Source organism: Cygnus olor (genome assembly GCF_009769625.2).
Source record: "Cygnus olor isolate bCygOlo1 chromosome W unlocalized genomic scaffold, bCygOlo1.pri.v2 SUPER_W2, whole genome shotgun sequence".
Lineage (NCBI taxonomy): Eukaryota > Metazoa > Chordata > Aves > Anseriformes > Anatidae > Cygnus > Cygnus olor.
Window position 1 is genome coordinate 825,124 of NW_024429073.1, and position 19,872 is coordinate 844,995.

The window sequence follows — 19,872 nt, forward strand, 5'->3', positions numbered from 1 at the left end:
ACCACCCGCTGACCGATGCCCAGCCTATTCCCGAGCAGCCTGTCCCCCCACCCCAGCCAGCCACCCCTATATATTGTTTAGCATGACGTCAGATGGTATGGAATACCCCTTTGGCCAGTTTGGGTCAGCTCTCCTGGGTCTGTCCCCTCCCAGCTCCTGCTGCACCCCTAGCCTGCCCGCTGGCAGGACAGAGCGAGAAGCTGAAAAGTCCTTGGCTTGGTGTAGGCACTGCTCTGCAACAATTAAAACATCAGCATGTTATCAACATTATTCTCATCCTAAATCCCAAACACAGCACTTGACCAGCTACTAGGGGGAAAATCTATCTTAGCCAAGACCAGTACACCATTACTCACACACTCTTCTTTTTCAAGCCCCAGAGTATTGTATCTGTTGTGTAGGGGCACTTCAGGGGCAAGGGGGAGACTCCTTCTCCTGCTCCAAGCAGAGATGAGGGTGCAGTCTCCCTGGTCTCGTGAGTCAGTCAAGTTTGTTGATTCAGGGTTGGAAACTAGCTTACCTTCCCCTTGACAGGACTTAAGGCAAGACTGTTGCTCAGCTCGTGTAAGCCTATACCATTTATCAATCTCTTGCTTGGATTCCTGGATGCTATGTTGACTATTGAACTCCTCTTGTAACATGGCATCCTGTTTGAAAAGTTCATCCAGCTGGGCACGCTTGCACCCATGACACCCACCTCTGCCTTCAGAGCCTCCTAGGAGGACTCCCAGATTCTGTATTGCCCTGGAACTGAGGGTCTGGGCAGCAATTTCAGTCCTCAGGAGGTCTGTTTTGGTCTAGGCATCTGCCTGGGGAGGTTGTGGCCCCTTTGGGTTTGAACAGTTGTCGTTGTAAAGATCATTTTACATGCAATCCATATAACCTAAACCTCTGTTATGGAAGTATTTTTTTGTATACCATGGTCAGTTCACAGAACCACAGAATGTTTTAGGTAGGAAAGGACCTCTGGAAGTCATCTGGTCCAACCCTCCTGCTCAAACAGGGATACCTAGAGCAGGTTGCTCTGGACCATGTCCAGATGGCTTTTCAAGATCTCCAAGGAGGGAGACTCCACAACCTCTCTGGGAAACCTGTTCAAGTGCTCAGTCACTTGCACAGTAAAGATTAGAAGGAATTAAGTAAAAGGTTTTAGATAGGAAGAGTATGCGTAGCCCTCCCACACCTATCCGGAGAGATTCTAGTTCAGCTGTTTCATGATCACAATTATGGCCATGGGCTCTAGCAGTTCTTGTGAGCCCTTTGAATTCTCAAAAAAAAAAAAATAATTATAAGATTTGAAGAAAAAAATAGAAGAGATTTGAAGACTGACCATTCTTATTCTGTCTGTGCAGTTTGACAGTCAGCAAGCATTGGGAGGCAGAACTGGCCGCGCTCAAAGGTAATAATGCTAAGCTCACAGCAGCCCTTCTGGAATCCACTGCCAATGTAAAACAATGGAAACAACAGCTTGCTGCATATCAGGAGGAAGCAGAACGTCTTCATAAGCGGGTAAGTCAAGGCAAACAGCCAGGATCCTTGCGATGGAAGCACTGGTGACTGTAATGGCTCATTTTTAAGTAAAACAAGCTTATTCTTGGGGCTTTAGGTAAATCTTTGGGAAATCTTTAGGAAATTAATGATTATTTTAAAGCACACAGGGTTTCTCAGTTAGGGAATTCTTTCTTTTGTAGCAGTTCCTTTTCTGCAGAGGGTTTCGTTGCAGGAAGTTATATGAGCTGAGAAACAGGACATATTTGCCAGCTTCCACTCTTCATTTTATGCCAGCTGCATCACAGCTGTTTCAGGACCTTCTCCAGAGCATTGCACTTCAATTCCTCTTGCATTTAATCTCATACAAACTTTACATGAGATCTGTAATTTTAAAGAACCCTCTTGTAGTTTCCACATGTACCAAAGACCAGCAGCTTCCTTTCAGGCTTGCACTCAAAGAAAACTGATCATCAAATGAAGCTCATCAGATGCAAATAAAGATCTGTTCCTGTATTCATACAGGAGGGGCAGGATCCTATTCCCTTCACTTTGAATTCTGCAGAAGTAATTTGGCAAACCAGAAATGAGAGCACAATGGGGGCAGAAATAACAGCTCAAATGCTGCTGGATTCTGCACCTGGGAAGGGGCAACCCTGGTTATATGTACAGACTGGGCAACGAGAGGCTGAAGAGCAGCCCCGCAGAGAGGGATCTGGGGGTTTTAGTCAACAGCAAGCTGAACATGAGCCAGCAGTGTGCCTTGGCAGCCAGGAGGGCCAACCGTATCCTGGGGTGCATCAAGAACGTCATTGCTAGCCAGTCAAGGGAAGTGATTGTCCCGCTCTACTCTGCGCTGGTGCGGCCTCACCTCGAGTACTGTGTGCAATTTTGGGCACCACAGTATAAGAAAGATATAAAACTGTTAGATATAAAACTGTCCCTGTCCAAAGGAGGGCAACAAAGATGGTAAAGGGTCTAAAGGGGAAGATATATAAGGAGCAGCTGAAGTCACTTGGTTTGTTCAGCCTGGAGAAGAGGAGACTGAGGGGAGACCTCATTGCGGTATACAACTTCCTCATGAGGGGGAGCAGAGAGGCAGGCGCAGATCTCTTCTCTGGTGACCACTGATAGGACCCAAGGGAACTGCCTGAGGCTGCGACAGAGGAGGTTCAGTCTGGATATCAGGAACAGGTTCTTCACTGAGAAGGTGGTCGAGCCACCAGGGAAGGTGACCCAGGGAAATGGTCACGGCACCGAGCCTTCCAGAGTTTAGGAAGCATTTGGACAATGCTCTCAGACACTTGATCTGATTTTTATTTTTGTTGTGTGTGGTTCTTTGGGAACCCAGGAATAGGACTTGATGATCCTTGTGGCTCCCTTCCAACTCGGATATTCTATGATTCGATGATTCTTTGTGTTCAAGGCCAGGTCGGATGGGGCCCTGGGGAACCTGATCTAGTGGGTGGAATCCTTGCACATGGCAGGGGGTTTGGAACTAGATGATCTTTAGGTTCCTTTCCAAACTAAAGCATTCTATGATTACATGATTCTATTATTCTATGATATGCTGTATTCTCTAATACGAAATAAGGTATGGCAACTGGACTTAGCCAAACCCTGCAAATTTCGTAGGGTCCTTTCATGCCTGTGCTGAACCTGTCCCACTGGAGGCTGTTTGTAGTCACAGGAAAAAGAATCATGCTGGTCTGAAGAGGAGAAATTCAGCAGGCTGCATCTAACCTGGAGGTCTGGAAGAATAGCAAGAATTCCCTTGATCTGAGAAACCTGAAGAAATGTCACGTTGTTGGGATTGTCCTATATCTAGACTGACTTGAAGACAAGGATCTTGAAGTTCCAGTACACCGCTGAGGTAGCAATTGGCACCTGCTTTTCTTCGACCCTCAGCAACCCCACAACAGAAGGGTCCTCTGAGAGACCGGGCAAGGTAGACAACTGTTTAATGTCCTCTGTCTCCAAGGCACCTATGCCAAAAGCCCACCAGTACCCTTTCTGAGGTAGTCTATGCCAAGGATGCACGGAGCATCCGGGCCAGTCACAGTAGGGTGCTTTTGCCACTCATTCCCAGTTGCACTCACTTCAGCCTCCAATACAGTTAACTGCTGGGATCCCCCTGTCACTCCAGAGATACAGATGGGCTCTGGCCCTTTATAGCTTGATGGCATTACAGTGATGTGATCAACATCACTGTAATGGATGTGATCAATAAAATAACAGCTATGTCTCCACCAACTAGCAAAAAAGAAACACAAACTTTCCTAGGTGTCGTGGGGTTTTGGAGAATGCATATTCCAATTACAGTCTGATTGTAAGCCAACTCTATCAAGTAACCCTTAAGAACGATTTCAAATGGGGCCCTGAGCAACGACAAGCCTTTGAACAAATTAAACAGGAGATAGTTCATGCAGTAGCCCTTGGGCCAGTCCGAACAGGACCAGATGTAAAGAATGTGCTCTACACCGCAGCCACCTGGAGCCTTTGGCAGAAAGAACCTGGGGAAACTCGAGGTCGACCCCTCGGGTTTTGGAGTTGGGGATACAGAGGATCCGAGGCCCGCTACATTTCAACCAAAAAAGAGATATTGGCAGCATATGAAGGAGTTCGATCTGCTTCGGAAGTTGTTGGTAGTGAAGCACAGCTCTTCCTGGCACCTTGACTGCTGGTACTGGGTTGGATGTTCAAAGGAAGGGTCCCCTTTACACATCATGCAGCTGATGCTACATGGGGTAAGTGGGCTCAAGTTTGAAACCCCAGTCGCCCAGGAATCTTGGAAGTGATTATGGACTGGCCAGAAGGCAAATATTTTGGGATATCACCGGAGGAGGAGGTGGCCCATGCTGAAGAAGCCCCACTGTATAGAAAGCTACCAGAAAATGAGAAGCGATATGCCCTGTTCACTGATGGGTCCTGTCGTATTGTGGGAAAGCGTCGGAGGTGGAAGGCTGCTGTATGGAGTCCTACATGACAAGTTGCAGAAGCTGCTGAGGGAGAAGGTGAATCAAGCCAAATTACAGAAGTGAAAGCCTTCCAGCTGGCTTTAGATATTGCTGAACGAGAAAAGTGGCCAGTTCTCTATCTCTATACTGATTCATGGATGGTAGCAAATGCCCTGTGGGGGTGGTTACAGCAATGGAAGCAGAGAAGCTTTCAGGGCAGAGGCAAACCCATCTGGGCTGCTGCATTGTGGCAAGATATTGCTGCCCGGGTAGAGAACCTGGTTGTAAAGGTACGCCATGTAGATGCTCATGTGCCCAAGAATCGGGCTACTGAAGAACATCAAAACAACCAGCAGGTGGATCAGGCTGCTAAGATTGAAGTGGCTCAGGTGGACCTGGACTGGCAACATAAAGGTGAATTATTTATAGCCCGATGGGCCCATGACACCTCAGGCCATCAAGGTAGAGATGCAACATACAGATGGGCTCGTGATCGAGGGGTGGACCTGACCATGGACAGTATTGCACAGGTTATTCATGATTGTGAAACATGTGCTGCAATCAAGCAAGTCAAATGGTCAAAGCCTCTTTGGTATGGAGGATGATGGCTGAAATATCAATATGGGGAGGCCTGGAAGACTGATTACATCACACTCCCTCAAACCCGCAACAGCAAGCGCCACGTACTTACAATGGTGGGAGCAACCACCGGATGGCTGGAAGCATATCCTGTGCCCCACGCCACTGCCCGGAACACTCTCCTGGGCCTTGAAAAGCAAGTCCTATGGCGACATGGCACCCCAGAAAGAATTGAGTCAGAAAATGGGACTCATTTCCGAAACAACCTTATAGACACTTGGGCCAAAGAACATGGTATTGAGTGGGTATATCATATCCCCTATCATGCACCAGCCTCTGGGAAAATCAAGCGATACAATGGATTGTTAAAGACTACATTTGAAGGCAATGGGTGCTGGGACATTCAAAAATTGGGATACGCATTTGGCAAAGGCCACCTCGTTAGTCAACACTAGGTGATCTGCCAACCGAGCTGGACCTGCCCAATCAAACCTGTTACGCACTGTAGAAGGGGATAAAGTCCCTGTAGTGCACGTAAGAAACATGCTGGGGAAGACAGTCTGGGCTATTCCTGCCTCAGGCAAAGGCAAACCCATTCGTGGGATTGCTTTTGCTCAGGGACCTGGGTGGACTTGGTGGGTAATGCAAAAGAATGGGGAGGTCCAGTGTGTACCTCAAGGGGATTTAATACTGGGTGAGAATAGCCCATGAGTTGAATTGTATGATGTTAATTATTATATAATACTGTATGTCATCACTACCATGATTACTATATGTCAGTGTCCTATTAATGGTATCACAGTAACAGCCACACAGATAATGACGAAAGAATTTTGATAGAAATGGACAAGCACAGAGATGTGATGGAACGAGAACGTGCTTCGGCGTGCTATGATCCAACATCACACACCATCTCTTCTGCCCTGAAAGACTACTGTGACAGATGGAGCCTGAAGTCATGGACTAAACAAACTCAGTGGACATTTTATATACATATATGAAAAGTGGTGCTTAATTGGAATGTTTTGGAATGTATGGAACCTGAGCATGACTTAAATGGTATGGAATAAGGCAAGGATATTATTCAGGTTTGGGGTAGGATAGGATTAATTTTCCCCCTGGTAGCTGGTAGGGTGCTGTGTTTTGGATTTAGGATGAGAATAATGTTGATAACATGCTGATGTTTTAATTGTTGCAGAGCAGTGCTTACACCAAGCCAAGGACTTTTCAGCTTCTCGCTCTGTCCTGCCAGCGGGCAGGCTGGGGGTGCAGCAGGAGCTGGGAGGGGACAGACCCAGGACAGCTGACCCAAACTGGCCAACGGGATATTCCATACCATCTGACGTCATGCTAAACAACATATAGGGGTGGCTAGCTGGGGTGGGGGGGCCGGCTGCTCAGGAATAGGCTGGGCATTGGTCAGTGGGTGGTGAGCAATTGCATTGTGCATCTCTTTTTCTGTACACATTATTATTAGTAGTACTATTATTATTATTCTTATTATTTTCCTTTCTTTTCTGTCCTAATAAACTGTCTTTATCTCAAGCCATAAGCTTTCACTTTTTTTCCTGATTCTCTCCCCCCATCCCACAGAGAGGGAGTGGGGGGGTTGAGCTGTGTGGTGCTGAGCTGCTGTCCGGGTTAAACCACAACACAGCCATATGAGTTTATAGAGAAGAATGACAATTTCTTTTGCGTTCTAACTGCCTGTGTAATAGCTGGCTGGATGGAACGCATCAAGTGTAATTAAACTGGTGCTTTTTTTAAAGTGCTTTTCATTTCAAGAAATTGATGGTTGCTGACAAAAATCTGCTTTGCTTGAAAATTTTTCCAGTCATGCACAAGCTTGTCTTGTGTGTTTTTATAGGGAGAGATTTTCATTTTACTTTCTCATTTAATTTTCTCCTTTGGAAGGATGGAAGTTCTAACTTGTGCTCCAGGTTTGTGAATGAATGATAGTAGTCGTTGTTTATAAAATTATTTAAATTATAACCTTATAATTACTATAGTGCAGAAGTTCAGGTGGATTTGACCACCAGATATTTTACAGTGAAGAACTCATTACTAAAATACAGACATAATGAGGTAGCATTCTTTATAATAAAATGTACTAAGAACTTCTGTTTCAAAGCTGAGACAGTACAGTTCTGATACAACAAAGAAAAGAAAACTATCACAGAAGAACAGCAACTGAATTATTTGCTTGCCTGTTGTGGGGTAATCCAACCAGACAAGATGACCAAGGCTTTGCTGTAGAAGATCTCTTTTTCTTGATGCTTTTCTCACTCTTACTCCTATCCTATTTAAAATCTGTTATTAGCAAATGCAATTAATGAATATAGGAAAAAATTTTGCATGACACTTTGCATGCACCTGATACTAGAGTTAACAAAAGTAGTAACTAAGTCTTTGTAGCTACATTCATTAATAGCTAATTATTTTTCATAACCTTTGCCAAGCAAATTTCCTGCAATTATTTTGTATTTCTGAGGGAACACAAAATCTTATGAGATCATCTACACTGCACTCTTATGATCACCTTTTACATTCTTGTATTAAATCTTCCTGTAATCTGTGACCTCATGGCTTGCTGAAATCTAACACAAAATATAGGAATACTCTGTGCCTATCTATGGCTCTCTGGGCATGTGTTGTGGTTTAACTTGACAGACAGCTAAGCACCACACACACGTTCGCTCCACCACCCCCCTCCCAGTGGGATGGGGGAGAGAACCGGAAAAGAAAAAAAGGTAAAAGCCCATGGGTTGAGATAAAGACAGCTAATAGGACAGAAAAGGGAGGGAAATAATAATAATGCTAATGATAATAATAGATTGTACAAAGCAAGTGATGCACAATGCAATTGCTCACCACCTGCTGACCAATGCCCAGCCTGTCCCTGAGGAGCAGTCCTCCCCACACCGGCCAGCCACCTCATGTTAATGGTTCAGCATGACTTCATATGGTATGGAATACCCCTTTGGCCAGTTTGGGTCAGCTGTCCTGGGTCTGTCCCCTCCCAGCTCCTGCTGCACCCCCAGACTCCTCACTGGCAGGGCAGCATGAGAAGCAGAAAAGTCCTTGGCTTAGTGTAAGCACTGCTCTGCAACAACTAAAACATCAGTGTATTATCAGCATTATTCACGTCCTAAATCCAAAACACAGCACCTGGTAGAGCTACCAGGAGGAAAATTAACTCTATCCTAGCCCAAACCAAGGCAGAATTACTATAGGATAGCTCATCAAAAGTACAATGCTTCATTGGAAAATAGTTGTAGTCCAACATTTACCTGTTTCAATAGCCTTGCTAAGAGCATTCACTGAGACAGTCTCAGAAAGTTGACAATATTTGTAGTCCAATGTTTGCCTGTTTCAGAGCCCTGCCAAGGACTTTCACTGAGACAGTTTTACAAAGTTGAATGTATTTAGTAAGGCGACAGATTCGGAATTACCGTTGGTAAGTATATTTACTGCAATAGCACTAATATATGATAATAGTGCTAGCAAAAGGCTATCCTGGCTATTCCTCACCAACAGCTGAAGGTGCAGAGCTTACCAAGAAGACATCCCTCTCTTGGTGGAGGAGAAGGAGCAGTCAGTCAACTGCCTCTTCCACATTTATTTCTTCTTCTTTTTTGCCCCCAGCTCTTCTTTTTTCCTAACTCTAACTTTTTTTTTCCTAACAATAACTTCTTTTAACTTTTTTTTTTTTTTTTAACACTGACTCCTAACAGTCTTTTATGTCCTAACCTTATCTATTCCCTACCTGGGGTGATGTTTCGCGTGATTTGGGTGAAGTGTTGAATACTACAGTCATAAATGTTTAGCATGTACTTCTTTAGGGTCATTATCATATTCAGGGCTGTGAACTTTAACAATCATTTTATACATAATGAAGCAAAAGGTTTCACCTGGGCACCGTGGCCCTCAAGATTCCGTTCTGCTGCCAAAACAGGGCCATCCTGCCAACACAGGACTCGCTCCTTGAGCATCCTCTCACACCAAGCTTGCAGACTTCCATCCACAAAGTTTGTATGAGATAAACAAGAACAAGCTGCTCAATTCCCCTTTGCCCAAGACTGGTGCTTATCACTGACACTAACAAGTCTGACTGTTCTACATATTATCCAACCCATGACTACAGTCACTCAGTTCCAGATCCAAATCATGTTCGTATAAAGTCGATCCTGGGGGTATCCCTTCTGTTTGATTTTTTTTTCCTCTCCACCTGGATGCACCTCTATTTCGGTCCATCCAGACACCATGAGCACTTGACAAATCAACACCCAGGTTAGCATAGATATGATACAAGCAAATAATATGCAAAACATAATAATTACAATGCTTACTGTCAATGTAAACTGAAGTAAGGAAGCAAGCCATCCTCACAGTGAGAATTCTAATCCACACAAAAGTTTTTTCAGCCATCCTCCTTCCATGCTTCCGTGCCATGTTCATAGCATGGCTGAACAGGGAACTTTTGCTGAGTCTCCGGGAGGAAAAGAGAGTTTATGTCCAGTAGAAGAGGGGACACGCAATTCAGGGGGGATACAAGGAAGTTGAGAGCATATGCAGAGAAAAAGTCAGGAAGGCCAAAGCCCAGCACGAGCTCAACCTGGCCACTATGGTTAAGGATAATGAAAAATGCTTTTATAAATATATTAATGGCAAGAGGAGAGCCATGGTGAATCTCCATCCTTTACTGGGCGCAAGAGGGAACATGACTACTGAGGATAAGGAAAAGGCGGAGGTTCTCAATGCCTTCTGTACATCTGTCTTTACTAGTCAGACCAGTTATCCTTGGGGTACTCAGCCTCCTGACCTGGAAGTCTGGGACGGGGAGCAGAAAAAACCCCCCACGATTCAAGTGGAAACAGTTAGAGACCTGCTGCTCCACCTGGACTGTCACAAGTCCATGGGGCCAGATGGGATCCACCCGAGGGTGCTGAGGCAGTTGGTGGATGTGATTGCTGAGCTGCTTTCCACCATCTATCAGCGGTCATGGTCATCCGGAGAGGTCCCGGATGACTGGAGAGTTGCTAATGTGACGCGCATCTATAAGAAGGGTCGTAAGGAGGATCCGGGGAACTACAGGTCTGTCAGCCAGAAAAGGTTATGGAACAGATCATCTTGAATGCAATCACGCAGCATATGTGGGACAACCAGGGGATCAGGCCCAGCCAGCATGGGTTCATGAAAGGCAAGTCCTGCCTGACCAACCTCATCTCCTTCTATGATCGGGTGACCCGCCTGGTGGATGAGGGAAAGGCTGTTGATACAGTCTACCTAAACTTCATCATTGCCTTTGACACGGTCTCCCACAGTTTTCTTCTGTGCTGGGTCCTGCACTTTGGTCAGAACAACCCCATGTAACACTACAAGCTTGGGACAGAGTGGCTGGAAAGTTGTGCAGAGGATGAGGATCACAGAATCATAGAATCACAGAATCATTGAATCATTGAAGCATTGAATCATTGAATCATTGAATCATAGAATGGCTTGGGTTGCCACACATTAGATCAGGTTGGCCAAGGCCCCATGCAACCTGGTCTTGAACACCTCCAGGGATGGGGCATCCATAACTTCTCTGAGCAACCTGTTCCAGTGCCTCACTACACTTACAGTGAAGAATTTCCTAATGTCTAATCTAAATATATCCTCTATTAGTTTAAGACCATTCCCCATTGTCCTATCATTATCTACCCTAGTAAAGAGTCCTTCTCCATTCTTTATATAAGACCCCTTTAAGTACTGAAAGGTCACAATAAGGTCACCTCAGAACCTTCTCTTCTTTAGGCTGAACAGCCCCAGCTCTCTCAGCCTTTCTTCATAGGAGAGGTGCTCCAGCCCTTCAGTCATCTTTGTGGTCCTCCTCTGGACCTGTTCTAACAGATCAACATCCTTCTTGTGCTGGGGGCTCCAGACCTGGACACAGTACTCCAAGTGGAGCCTCACAAGGGCAGAATAGAGGACAATCACCTCCCTTGAACTGCTGGCCACGCCTCTCTTGATGCAGCCCAGGATGCAGCTGGCCTTCTGGGATGCAAGCACGCACTCCTGGCTCATGTCGAGCCTTTCATCCACCAGAACCCCCAAGTCCTTCTCTGCAGGGCTGCTCTCAGTGAGTTCTTCTCCCAGTCTGTACTCCTGTCTGGGATTGCCCCGGCCCAGGTGCAGCACCTTGCACTTGGACTTGTTGAACCTCATACGGTTCATGTGGACCCACTTCTCAGGCTTATCCAGGTCCCTTTGGATGGCATCCCTTCCTTCTCTTGTATCAACTGCACCACTCAGATTGGTGTCATCTGCAAATTTGCTGAGGGTGCACTCTATCCCACTGTCTATGTCACTGATGAAGATATTAGACAGTACCTGTCCCAGGACAGACCCCTGAGGTACACCACTCGTCACCGGCCTCCACCTCGACATAGAGACCTTGACCACCACTCTCTGAGTGTAACCTTCAAGTCAACTCCTTATCCACTGAATGATCTACCCGTCAAATCCACATCTCTCCAATTTGGAGATCGGGATGTCACGTGGGACCATATCAAAAGCCTTACAGAAGTCCAGGTAGATGACATTGGTCAGTCTTCCCTTGTCAACTGATGCAGTCGCTCCATCATAGAAGGCCACAAGATTGGTCAGGCAGAATTTGCCCTTGGTGAAGCCATGCTGGCTGTCCCGAATCATCACCTTGTCCTGCATGTGCTTTAATGTTGCCTCCAGGAGTATCCGTTCCATGATCTTCCCAGGCACAAAGGTGAGGCTAACTGTTCTGTGGATCCCTGTGTCTTCCTTTTTAAAAATGGGAGTGATGTTTCAGTTTTTCCAGTCACCAGGGATTTTGCCTGACTGCCAGGATTTTTCAGATATGTTGGAGAGTGTCTTGGTGACTACATCAGCCAATTCCCTCGGAACCCTGCAATGCATGTCATCAGGGCCCATAGACCTGTAGTTGTTGTCACATCAGGAGGTCCCAAACTTGCTCTTACAGTGGGAGAGACTCTGTTCCCCCAGCCCCACCTAGAGATTCAGGGACTCGAGTGATGTGGGAAGTCTGACCACTAGTGAAGACCGAGGCAAAGAAGTTGTTAAGTACTTCTGCCTTCTCCACATCTGTTGTTACCAGTTCTCCATCTTCATTTGTCAGATGCGATACACTCTCCTTAGCCTTTCTTTTGTGGCCAATGTACCTGTTGTGAGAAACAATCTGTAATCAACAACACAGGCTCAGGCGAAGATCTCAGTGAAGTAGCATTTTTATTCGCGATTGCAATGGCAGGAATCCTGCAAGCAGGAGCGTAAAGCAAACATATATCATAACCTTATATTTCCTATTACCCGACACTTGATTCCTCCCCTCTTTCCTCATTGGCTGAGTACTACAGGCTCACAAACTACTCGACTCTCATTACTATACCATATATGTACATTTTTATTTGACCAGCTGTTAATTTCTGTTTCCTTTTTTCCTTCTTTCGTGACTAGAGGGCCTATGATTTTTTGTTTTGACTGATTTTGCACTGCTCGTCTTGTTTTTCTTAGCTATCCTCCTTATTTTGGGACAGTGGGACCTTCCCCTTATCTGCTTAACATATTCCCTACTGCTATGCCACTGTCATGCCTGTACAATCACTTTTGAATATTTAAGGTTAGTGGAATTTTACACTGCTAAAGCACAACTTTATTTCTTACCCTGTAGAACACCTTCCTGTTATTCTTTGCATCCCTCACCAAGTTTATTTCTGTCACTGCCTTGGCTTTCCTGATCCCATCCCTGTACATCCGGACAGCATTTAGAATCATAGAATCATTAAGGTTGGAAAAGACCTCCAAGATCATCTGGTCCAACCATCCCCCTACCACCAATATCAGCCACTAAACCATGTCCCTAAGCACCAGGTCCAACCTTTCCTTAAACACCCCCAGGGACAGTGACTTCACCACCTCCCTGGGCAACCCCTTCCAATGCCTGACTACTCTTTCTGAGAAGAAATGTCTCCTAATTTCCAACCTAAACCTCCCCTGGTGCAATTTGAGGCCATTCGCTCTTGTCCTATCACTAGTTATCTGCGAGAAGAGTCCAACCCCCAGCTCCCCACAACTTCCTTTCAGGTGATTGTAGAGAGCAAATAAGGTCTCCCCTGAGCCTCCTCTTCTCCAGACTAAACAACCCCAGTTCCCTCAGCTGCTCCTCATAAGACTTGTGTTCCAGACCCTTCACCAGCTTTGTAGCCCTTCTCTGGACACACTCCGGGGCCTCGATGTCTTTCTTGTAGTGAGGGGCCCAAAAGTGAACACAGTACTCGAGGTGCAGAAAGGCATTGGAAGGGGTTGCCCAGGGAGGTGGTGAAGTCACTGTCCCTGGGGGTGTTTAAGGAAAGGTTGGACTTGGTGCTTAGGGACATGGTTTAGTAGGTGACATTGGTAGTAGGGTGATGGTTGGACCAGATGATCTTGGAGGTCTTTTCCAACCTTAATGATTCTATGATTCTAATATCTAATTGGAATTTGCTGTGCTGCAACTCTCATCTGTTGCCCTTTCAGAAGAAAAAAAAAATTCTATCCAGAACAAAATTTGTTGAGGAAAGGTGAATAGATTGGATTTTTAGAAATACTTGTGGACAAGCTGATTTCAAGGAGGAACAAAGTTTTCATGTTCATTTGCCATGTAGCTGTTGTTTTCCATGCAAAAATTGGCTGTCACAGCATCTTGCCCACTGGAAAAGAAGAATGTGAATATGTATGCATTAGAAGAGTACACTCACTTATAAGATCAAAAATTGTACAAAATAGGCCAGCCTCTAAAATGAAGAATTGTACTTCCAACACTAGCTGCTAAGTTTAGTTCAATTTAATAATATATTATGTGGTCTGTATATAATGTAATTGCAGTATTCATTCCTTATGTACTTTAGGTATATACACACATTTTGGTGCCAGAGTCATCTATCTGCAAGCCACATCGGATTTCTCTGTCAAGTGTGGTGGGGGGGGAAGTAATACATATTGGTTAGTAAACTTTAGCTTATTATTTCTATCTTTAGTTCCCTCTTTATATAAACAGTGTTATAAAAGGCCTTATTTACATAAACAGGTTCCTTTTTTAATAAATAAAGTAATATTTTTTTCTGCTAATACTATTTATTAGTTGACTTCTTATGGCAGTTTTTTTCACAGGTTGAACTTTGTCATGTTTAATTTATAAACATCCTTTGATTTTACATTATATCGTACCCTTCTATTTTCCATTATTCTCATTCACTGTGATAAAATGGGTCTTTTGGCTCATGCGGTATTCATTGTAAACTTTGCTTTTTAAGGTGTTTTAAATTATTTTAAACCCAACATTTTTTATTCTATAATTGCTATCAAATTTTTCTGAAATAGATTTTTGTGTGTATCACAGCTAACAGGGACCTCCCCTGATAGCCAGGACTGCTGATAAATGATGGAAAGGGACTTGCTGAGCACTTCCCCCAACTCCCTCAGTACCATCAGGTGGATCCCATCTGACCCCCATAGACTTGCATATATCTAATTGGTGTAGCAGGTCTCTAACCATTTCCTTGTGGGTTACAATGGCTTCATTCTGCTCCCCATCCCTATCTACCATCTCAGGGGTCTGAGTACCTGGAGAACAACTGGTCTTGCTGCTAAAGACTGAGGCAAAGACGGCATTAGGTACCTCAGCCTTTTCCTCATCTCTTGTCACTGTTTCTCCCCATATCCCATAAAGGATGGAGATTCTCATCATTCCTCCTTTTCTTATTTATGTATCTATAAAAAAGCATTTTTTTCTTATCTTTAACAGCAATAGCCAGATTGAGCTCCAGTCAGGCTTTGGCCCTTCTAATTTTGTCCCTGCACAGCTTCATGACATCTTTATAGTCCTCCTGAGTGGTCCGCCCCTTCTTCCACAGGTGTCCTGGTTTCAGTTAGGACAGAGTTAATTTTCCTCCTAGTAGCTGGTAGGGTGCTATGTTTTGGATTAGGATGAGAAGAGCGCTGATAACATGCTGATGTTTTAATTGTTGTAGAGCAGTGCTTACACCAAGCCAAGGACTTTTCAGCCTCTCTCTGTCCTGCTAGCAAGCAGGCTAGGGATGCAGCAGGAGCTGGGAGGGGACAGACCCAGGACAGCTGACCCAAACTGGCCAAAGGGGTATTCCATCCCATCTGACGTCATGCTGAACAATATATAGGGGTGGCTAGCCGGGGGGGTGGGGGGGGCCGGCTGCTCGGGGATAGGCTGGGCATCGGTCAACGGGTGGTGAGCAATTGCATTGTGCATCACTTGTTTCGTACACATTATTATTAGTAGTACTATTATTATTATTACTGTTATTATTATTTTCCTGTCTTAATAAACTGTCTTTATCTCAACTCACAGGCTTCACTTTCCCGTTTCTCTCCCCCATCCCAGAGAGGGAGGGGGGAGGGTGAGCGAACGGCTGTGTGGTGTTTAGCTGCCAGCCGGGCTAAACCACAACAGGTCATAAACCCTCTTTTTCTTCCTGAGCTCTAGCCACAGCCAGTCTTCTTTGGTGTCAGCTCATCTTTCAGCATGTGGAGACGGCCTGCTCCTGTGCCTTTAGGATTTCTTTCCTGACGAGTGTCCAGACTTCCTGGACTCCTTTGCCCTTCAATGAAGAAGGAGGGAGAGAGGTGCTCCAGGTGCCGGAGCAGAAGTCCCCTGCAGCCTGTGGTGAGGACCATGGTGTAGCAGGCTGTCCCCCTGCAGCCCATGGAGTACCACGGTGGAGCAGGGTTCCACCCTGCAGCCTGTGGAGGAGGCCACGGTGGAGCAGGTGGACCTGCACCGATGGAGGCTGTGGCCTGTGGAGGACCCCCGCTGGAGCAGATTCCGGGCCGGACCTGTAGCCTGTGGAGAGGGGACCACACAGGAGCAGGTGACCTGGCAGGAGCTGCTAGCCCATGGGGGACCCAGGCTGGAGCAGTGTGCTCCTGAGGGATGGACCCCATGGTACGGACCCATATCTGGAGCAGTTCTTGAAGAGCTGCTGCCTGTGGGAAGCCCACGCAGGATCAGTTCAGGAAGGACTGCATCCGGTGGGAGGAACCCCACACTGGAGCAGGGGAAGAGAGTGACCGAGAAGGAGTGCCGGAGAAGAAGCGCTATAGACTGACTGCAACCCCCATTCCCCTGTTCCCCTGCAACACTCGAGGGGAGAAGATGGAAGAGGGTAGATAGGGTGAAGGCGTTTTTGGTTTCCTTCCTTTGTGCCTCACTTCTCTAGCTTGTTGGTAATAGGCAATAAATCTTACTATCTCCCTATGCTGTTTTGCCCGTCACGATAATTGTTGAGCGATCTCCCCATCCTTATCTCATCCCTTGAGCCCTTTCCATCGTATTTTCTTCCCCTTTGAGGAGGGGGAGTGAGAAAGCGGCTGAGGTGGAGCTCTGCTGCCCACCCGAGTAAAACCACAACCCGAGATTGCCTCCAACCTTCACATCACCCACAAGTCCTTCTCTATTTATGAGCAAAAGGTCCAGCAGGGCACGGTCCCTAGTTGGCTCATTCACCAGCTGTCAGGAAGTTGTCTTCCACACGCTCTCGAAACCTCCTAGACTGTTTCCTCTCTGCTGTGTTGTATTTCCAGCAGACATCTGGTAAGTTGAAGTCCTCCATGAGAACAAGGTCTAGTGATTGCGAGACTTCTCCTAGCTGTTTGTAGAATATTTTGTCTGCCTCTTTGGCCTGGTTAGGTGGTATTTAACAGACGCCCACCAGGACATCTGCCTCATTGGCCTTCCCCTTGATTCTTACCCATAAACATTCAACCCTGTCATTGCCATTATTAATCTCTATTATTAATCTTAAAGAAAGATTTCCCTTTTTGGAGGTTACCATATAATGTTCCACTCTTTTACAACAGGTAGGAGAGGGTTTGACCCTGGATTCACAGAGGCTTCTGCCTCTAACTCAAGATAGTTCAGCAGAAAAACTTGGAAATGTTTAACAGGTTTAACTTTGGAAAGGGTGAAGGTGGATGAGGTTGACAGTTCCAGCAAAATTTAGGATTGAACTAGAGCTCAACAGTGGCAGAATTTGTGCTGTGCCCAGGGCAGAAATACATGAGCATGCATACAAGTGTGGCAGCTTTGCTGGAAGGTGGAGGATTCTTGACTGGGCAAGACCCTAAGCAATCAAATGTGGCTTCAAAATGGACTCTATTTTGAGCAGGGGACCTGGACCAGATGACCACCAGAGTTTTCTTCCAGCCAAAATTATTCTTTATTATTATTTATTTTTTTCTATGATTCCTGCTGTATATAGATGTTAGTTCAGACACTATTTAGACAGGTTTATCCAAGTGGTTATGTCACAATTCTGTTTGTTTTGTGTAATTATAGTGGTGAATACTGTAACGGTCACAATTGGTAGTAGTCACAAAAAATATATAAATAGATATATTTCTGTGCAATTTTAGCAAATTGAGAAAATGGTCTAAGATTGCAATCATAATGCTCAATGATATATAAAACTGAACAAACTGCAATTACTTTTTTTCTGCCACAAGCACAGATATTCCTTTCTAGGCAATTCCATCAAACAGAATAGTTCTTGGTGTTGACATTCTCCTTTTCCCTAATTCCTCTTATCCCTCCCAAGAATTGCTGTAATTTCAGTGTCTTTCCATTTGTAAGCCTGATATACAAAAATGTTTAATGACAGTTTTCCAGTAGAACAAACTAGACTAGTCATGGCTGTTAAACAGGGGTAGTTCATGCCCTGTGACTCAGAAAGGAAAAGCTGATTGGAATTTTGTTTCAATTTTCTTGTATTTCATCTTGGCATTTGCTTGACTTCTCCCTGCACTCAGTAATCTACCTTTTGAGCTTACAAATAGTTCAGAGTCTGAAATTACTGGCATCACAGTGGCTTCACTGGCTAGACTACGTTGATGGTAGAGGGCACCAACCTTGATTCCTTGTGATGTTCTTTTATCTAAGAAAGAAAATTGTCCTGGAGAATACATTCCCTTGGGGGCTATTTCTCTAAGGAAGTGAAATGGAGACCTAACAGTTTTCACTGAAGAATTGGGTAGCACAGAAATATACTTGAGGAGTTTGGGGGCCAGATTTGTTAATTTCTCTAGGTAGATGATGCACCTCTGTTGAAGACTATATACTAAGAATGATAGGCACATATCTTCTGGGGAAAAAAAAAATAAAGTATTTTTAAATATTTTAACAGTTTGTTATTAATCAAAAATATTTTAGTGCAGATGTCCACATAGACATACAGTGTAAGAGTTCTCAAATATTTTGATCTGTAATTTGAGAGGTACATGAACAAAGACTTTTCTGCGTAGACTCATGTTGTAGACTCTGTGTAGATACATGGATTCTATTTCTTTGGTGTATAAGCTATTTTTACATGACCATTTGTTTGTGAATGACAGTATATTAACATCTCTTCAATTAAAAAAATAATAAAAAGAAAAAGGCATACCATTGCCAGGTATCTTATCTTATCCAAGTGCACGTGGAGAGTGTTTGCTGCCTGCTATTAAAGAGGAACTGTACAAATGAATACAAATTGTGCTATTAGCTGTTGGCTTTGAGAGGTAAGATTTGAAACTAGTAGTAAGAAGTTGGCAGTAGAGTTGATGCAGAGTCAGAAACTGAGGCTGTGAAATGTTAATTGACTTGCTAAAAGGAAGTAGGTGAGCATTGTGGCTTAGTTGATTAAGATGGTGAAGCATTAAAAAGTGTCAGATGGAGAGGTTAGATCTGTGTTTAATCATCTAGACATTACTGTTTCTGAAATGGTAATTCAGCTTATTAAGTATAATTTTTAATTAATGTTCTTTTCAGCCTGCAACATTTTAAATGTATTGTTTCCAAGATATTACAGTAACCACTAGACGTCATGGCAACAATTTTATGCAAAACAATTTGTTAAGGGATTTTGTACTGACTTCATAAGAACACCTTCAACGTTTTAATCAACATAAGTCACACAGAACTAAGGGTATATTTCAAATGCAGCTATTTATGCAAAAAAGTAACAGTGCCTTGAAATTGTTGCAATTAATTCTGTATGTGTTGCTTCTAATTTCAACAGGTAACTGAGCTAGAATGTGTAAGCAGTCAAGCCAATGTAGTCCACACACATAAAACAGAATTAAACCAGACAATACAGGAATTTGAATCTACATTGAAGAAAAAACAAGAGGTATTTGCTAACATTTATTCTTGGCTTTTCTGTTGCATCATTTCTAAAGGCATTTCAATATTAATCTTGTTATGGCTGGTACATACTGTGGTATTTCCTACAGATGTTAAAAAGTAAAATCCATTTTTCAGCTTCTTTGAAATGATTGATATTTTTCCTTGTATATACTTGCATCAGTCCAATATAGTGCTGGGTATGTGAAGAACAGATTCTTTGCTTTTACTGAGCATCTCTCTGCAAAAGTAAGCCTGCATTGAGACACGTGGTTTCTACAGAGCAGTCGTCACACTGATGCACTCCAACTAAGAAGAAAAGCAGTTGTAAACACACTTTCCTTTTTCTGGACAGTGGGGTTTGGAGCAAGAAATAGATCAATGCCTTTTTTTTTTCAGGCCAATCTATTTCTCAGACTATGTTAATATAACTGACTTCTAGGATCCCTCAGATCAGTCCTTCCTTTAATGCATGCCAAAATCCCAGTCTGTAACTTGATATTTATTATGACATCTGCCTTGGACTGGACCAGCAGCAGGAAAATACAAGGAACTGGTGTAACGCCTGTACTGGCATGTGTCCTAGAGAAAAGCATATTTGTGCCACAGAATGAAGAATCACCTCTTTATGGCTGAGGAATGAGT

General features: G+C 44.4%; 1 protein-coding gene across 1 annotated transcript in view; it reads left to right on the forward strand.

The window, feature by feature from the left end:
- The window catches only part of LOC121062911 (homer protein homolog 1-like), a 78,138-nt gene that overhangs the window by 41,411 nt on the left and 16,855 nt on the right, over positions 1–19,872 (forward strand). Inside the window, exons 5-6 of the mRNA XM_040543209.1 lie at positions 1,353–1,509; positions 19,124–19,234. Of these exons, the coding sequence (XP_040399143.1) occupies positions 1,353–1,509; positions 19,124–19,234 (268 nt within the window). The remainder of the gene's footprint in view (positions 1–1,352; positions 1,510–19,123; positions 19,235–19,872) is intronic.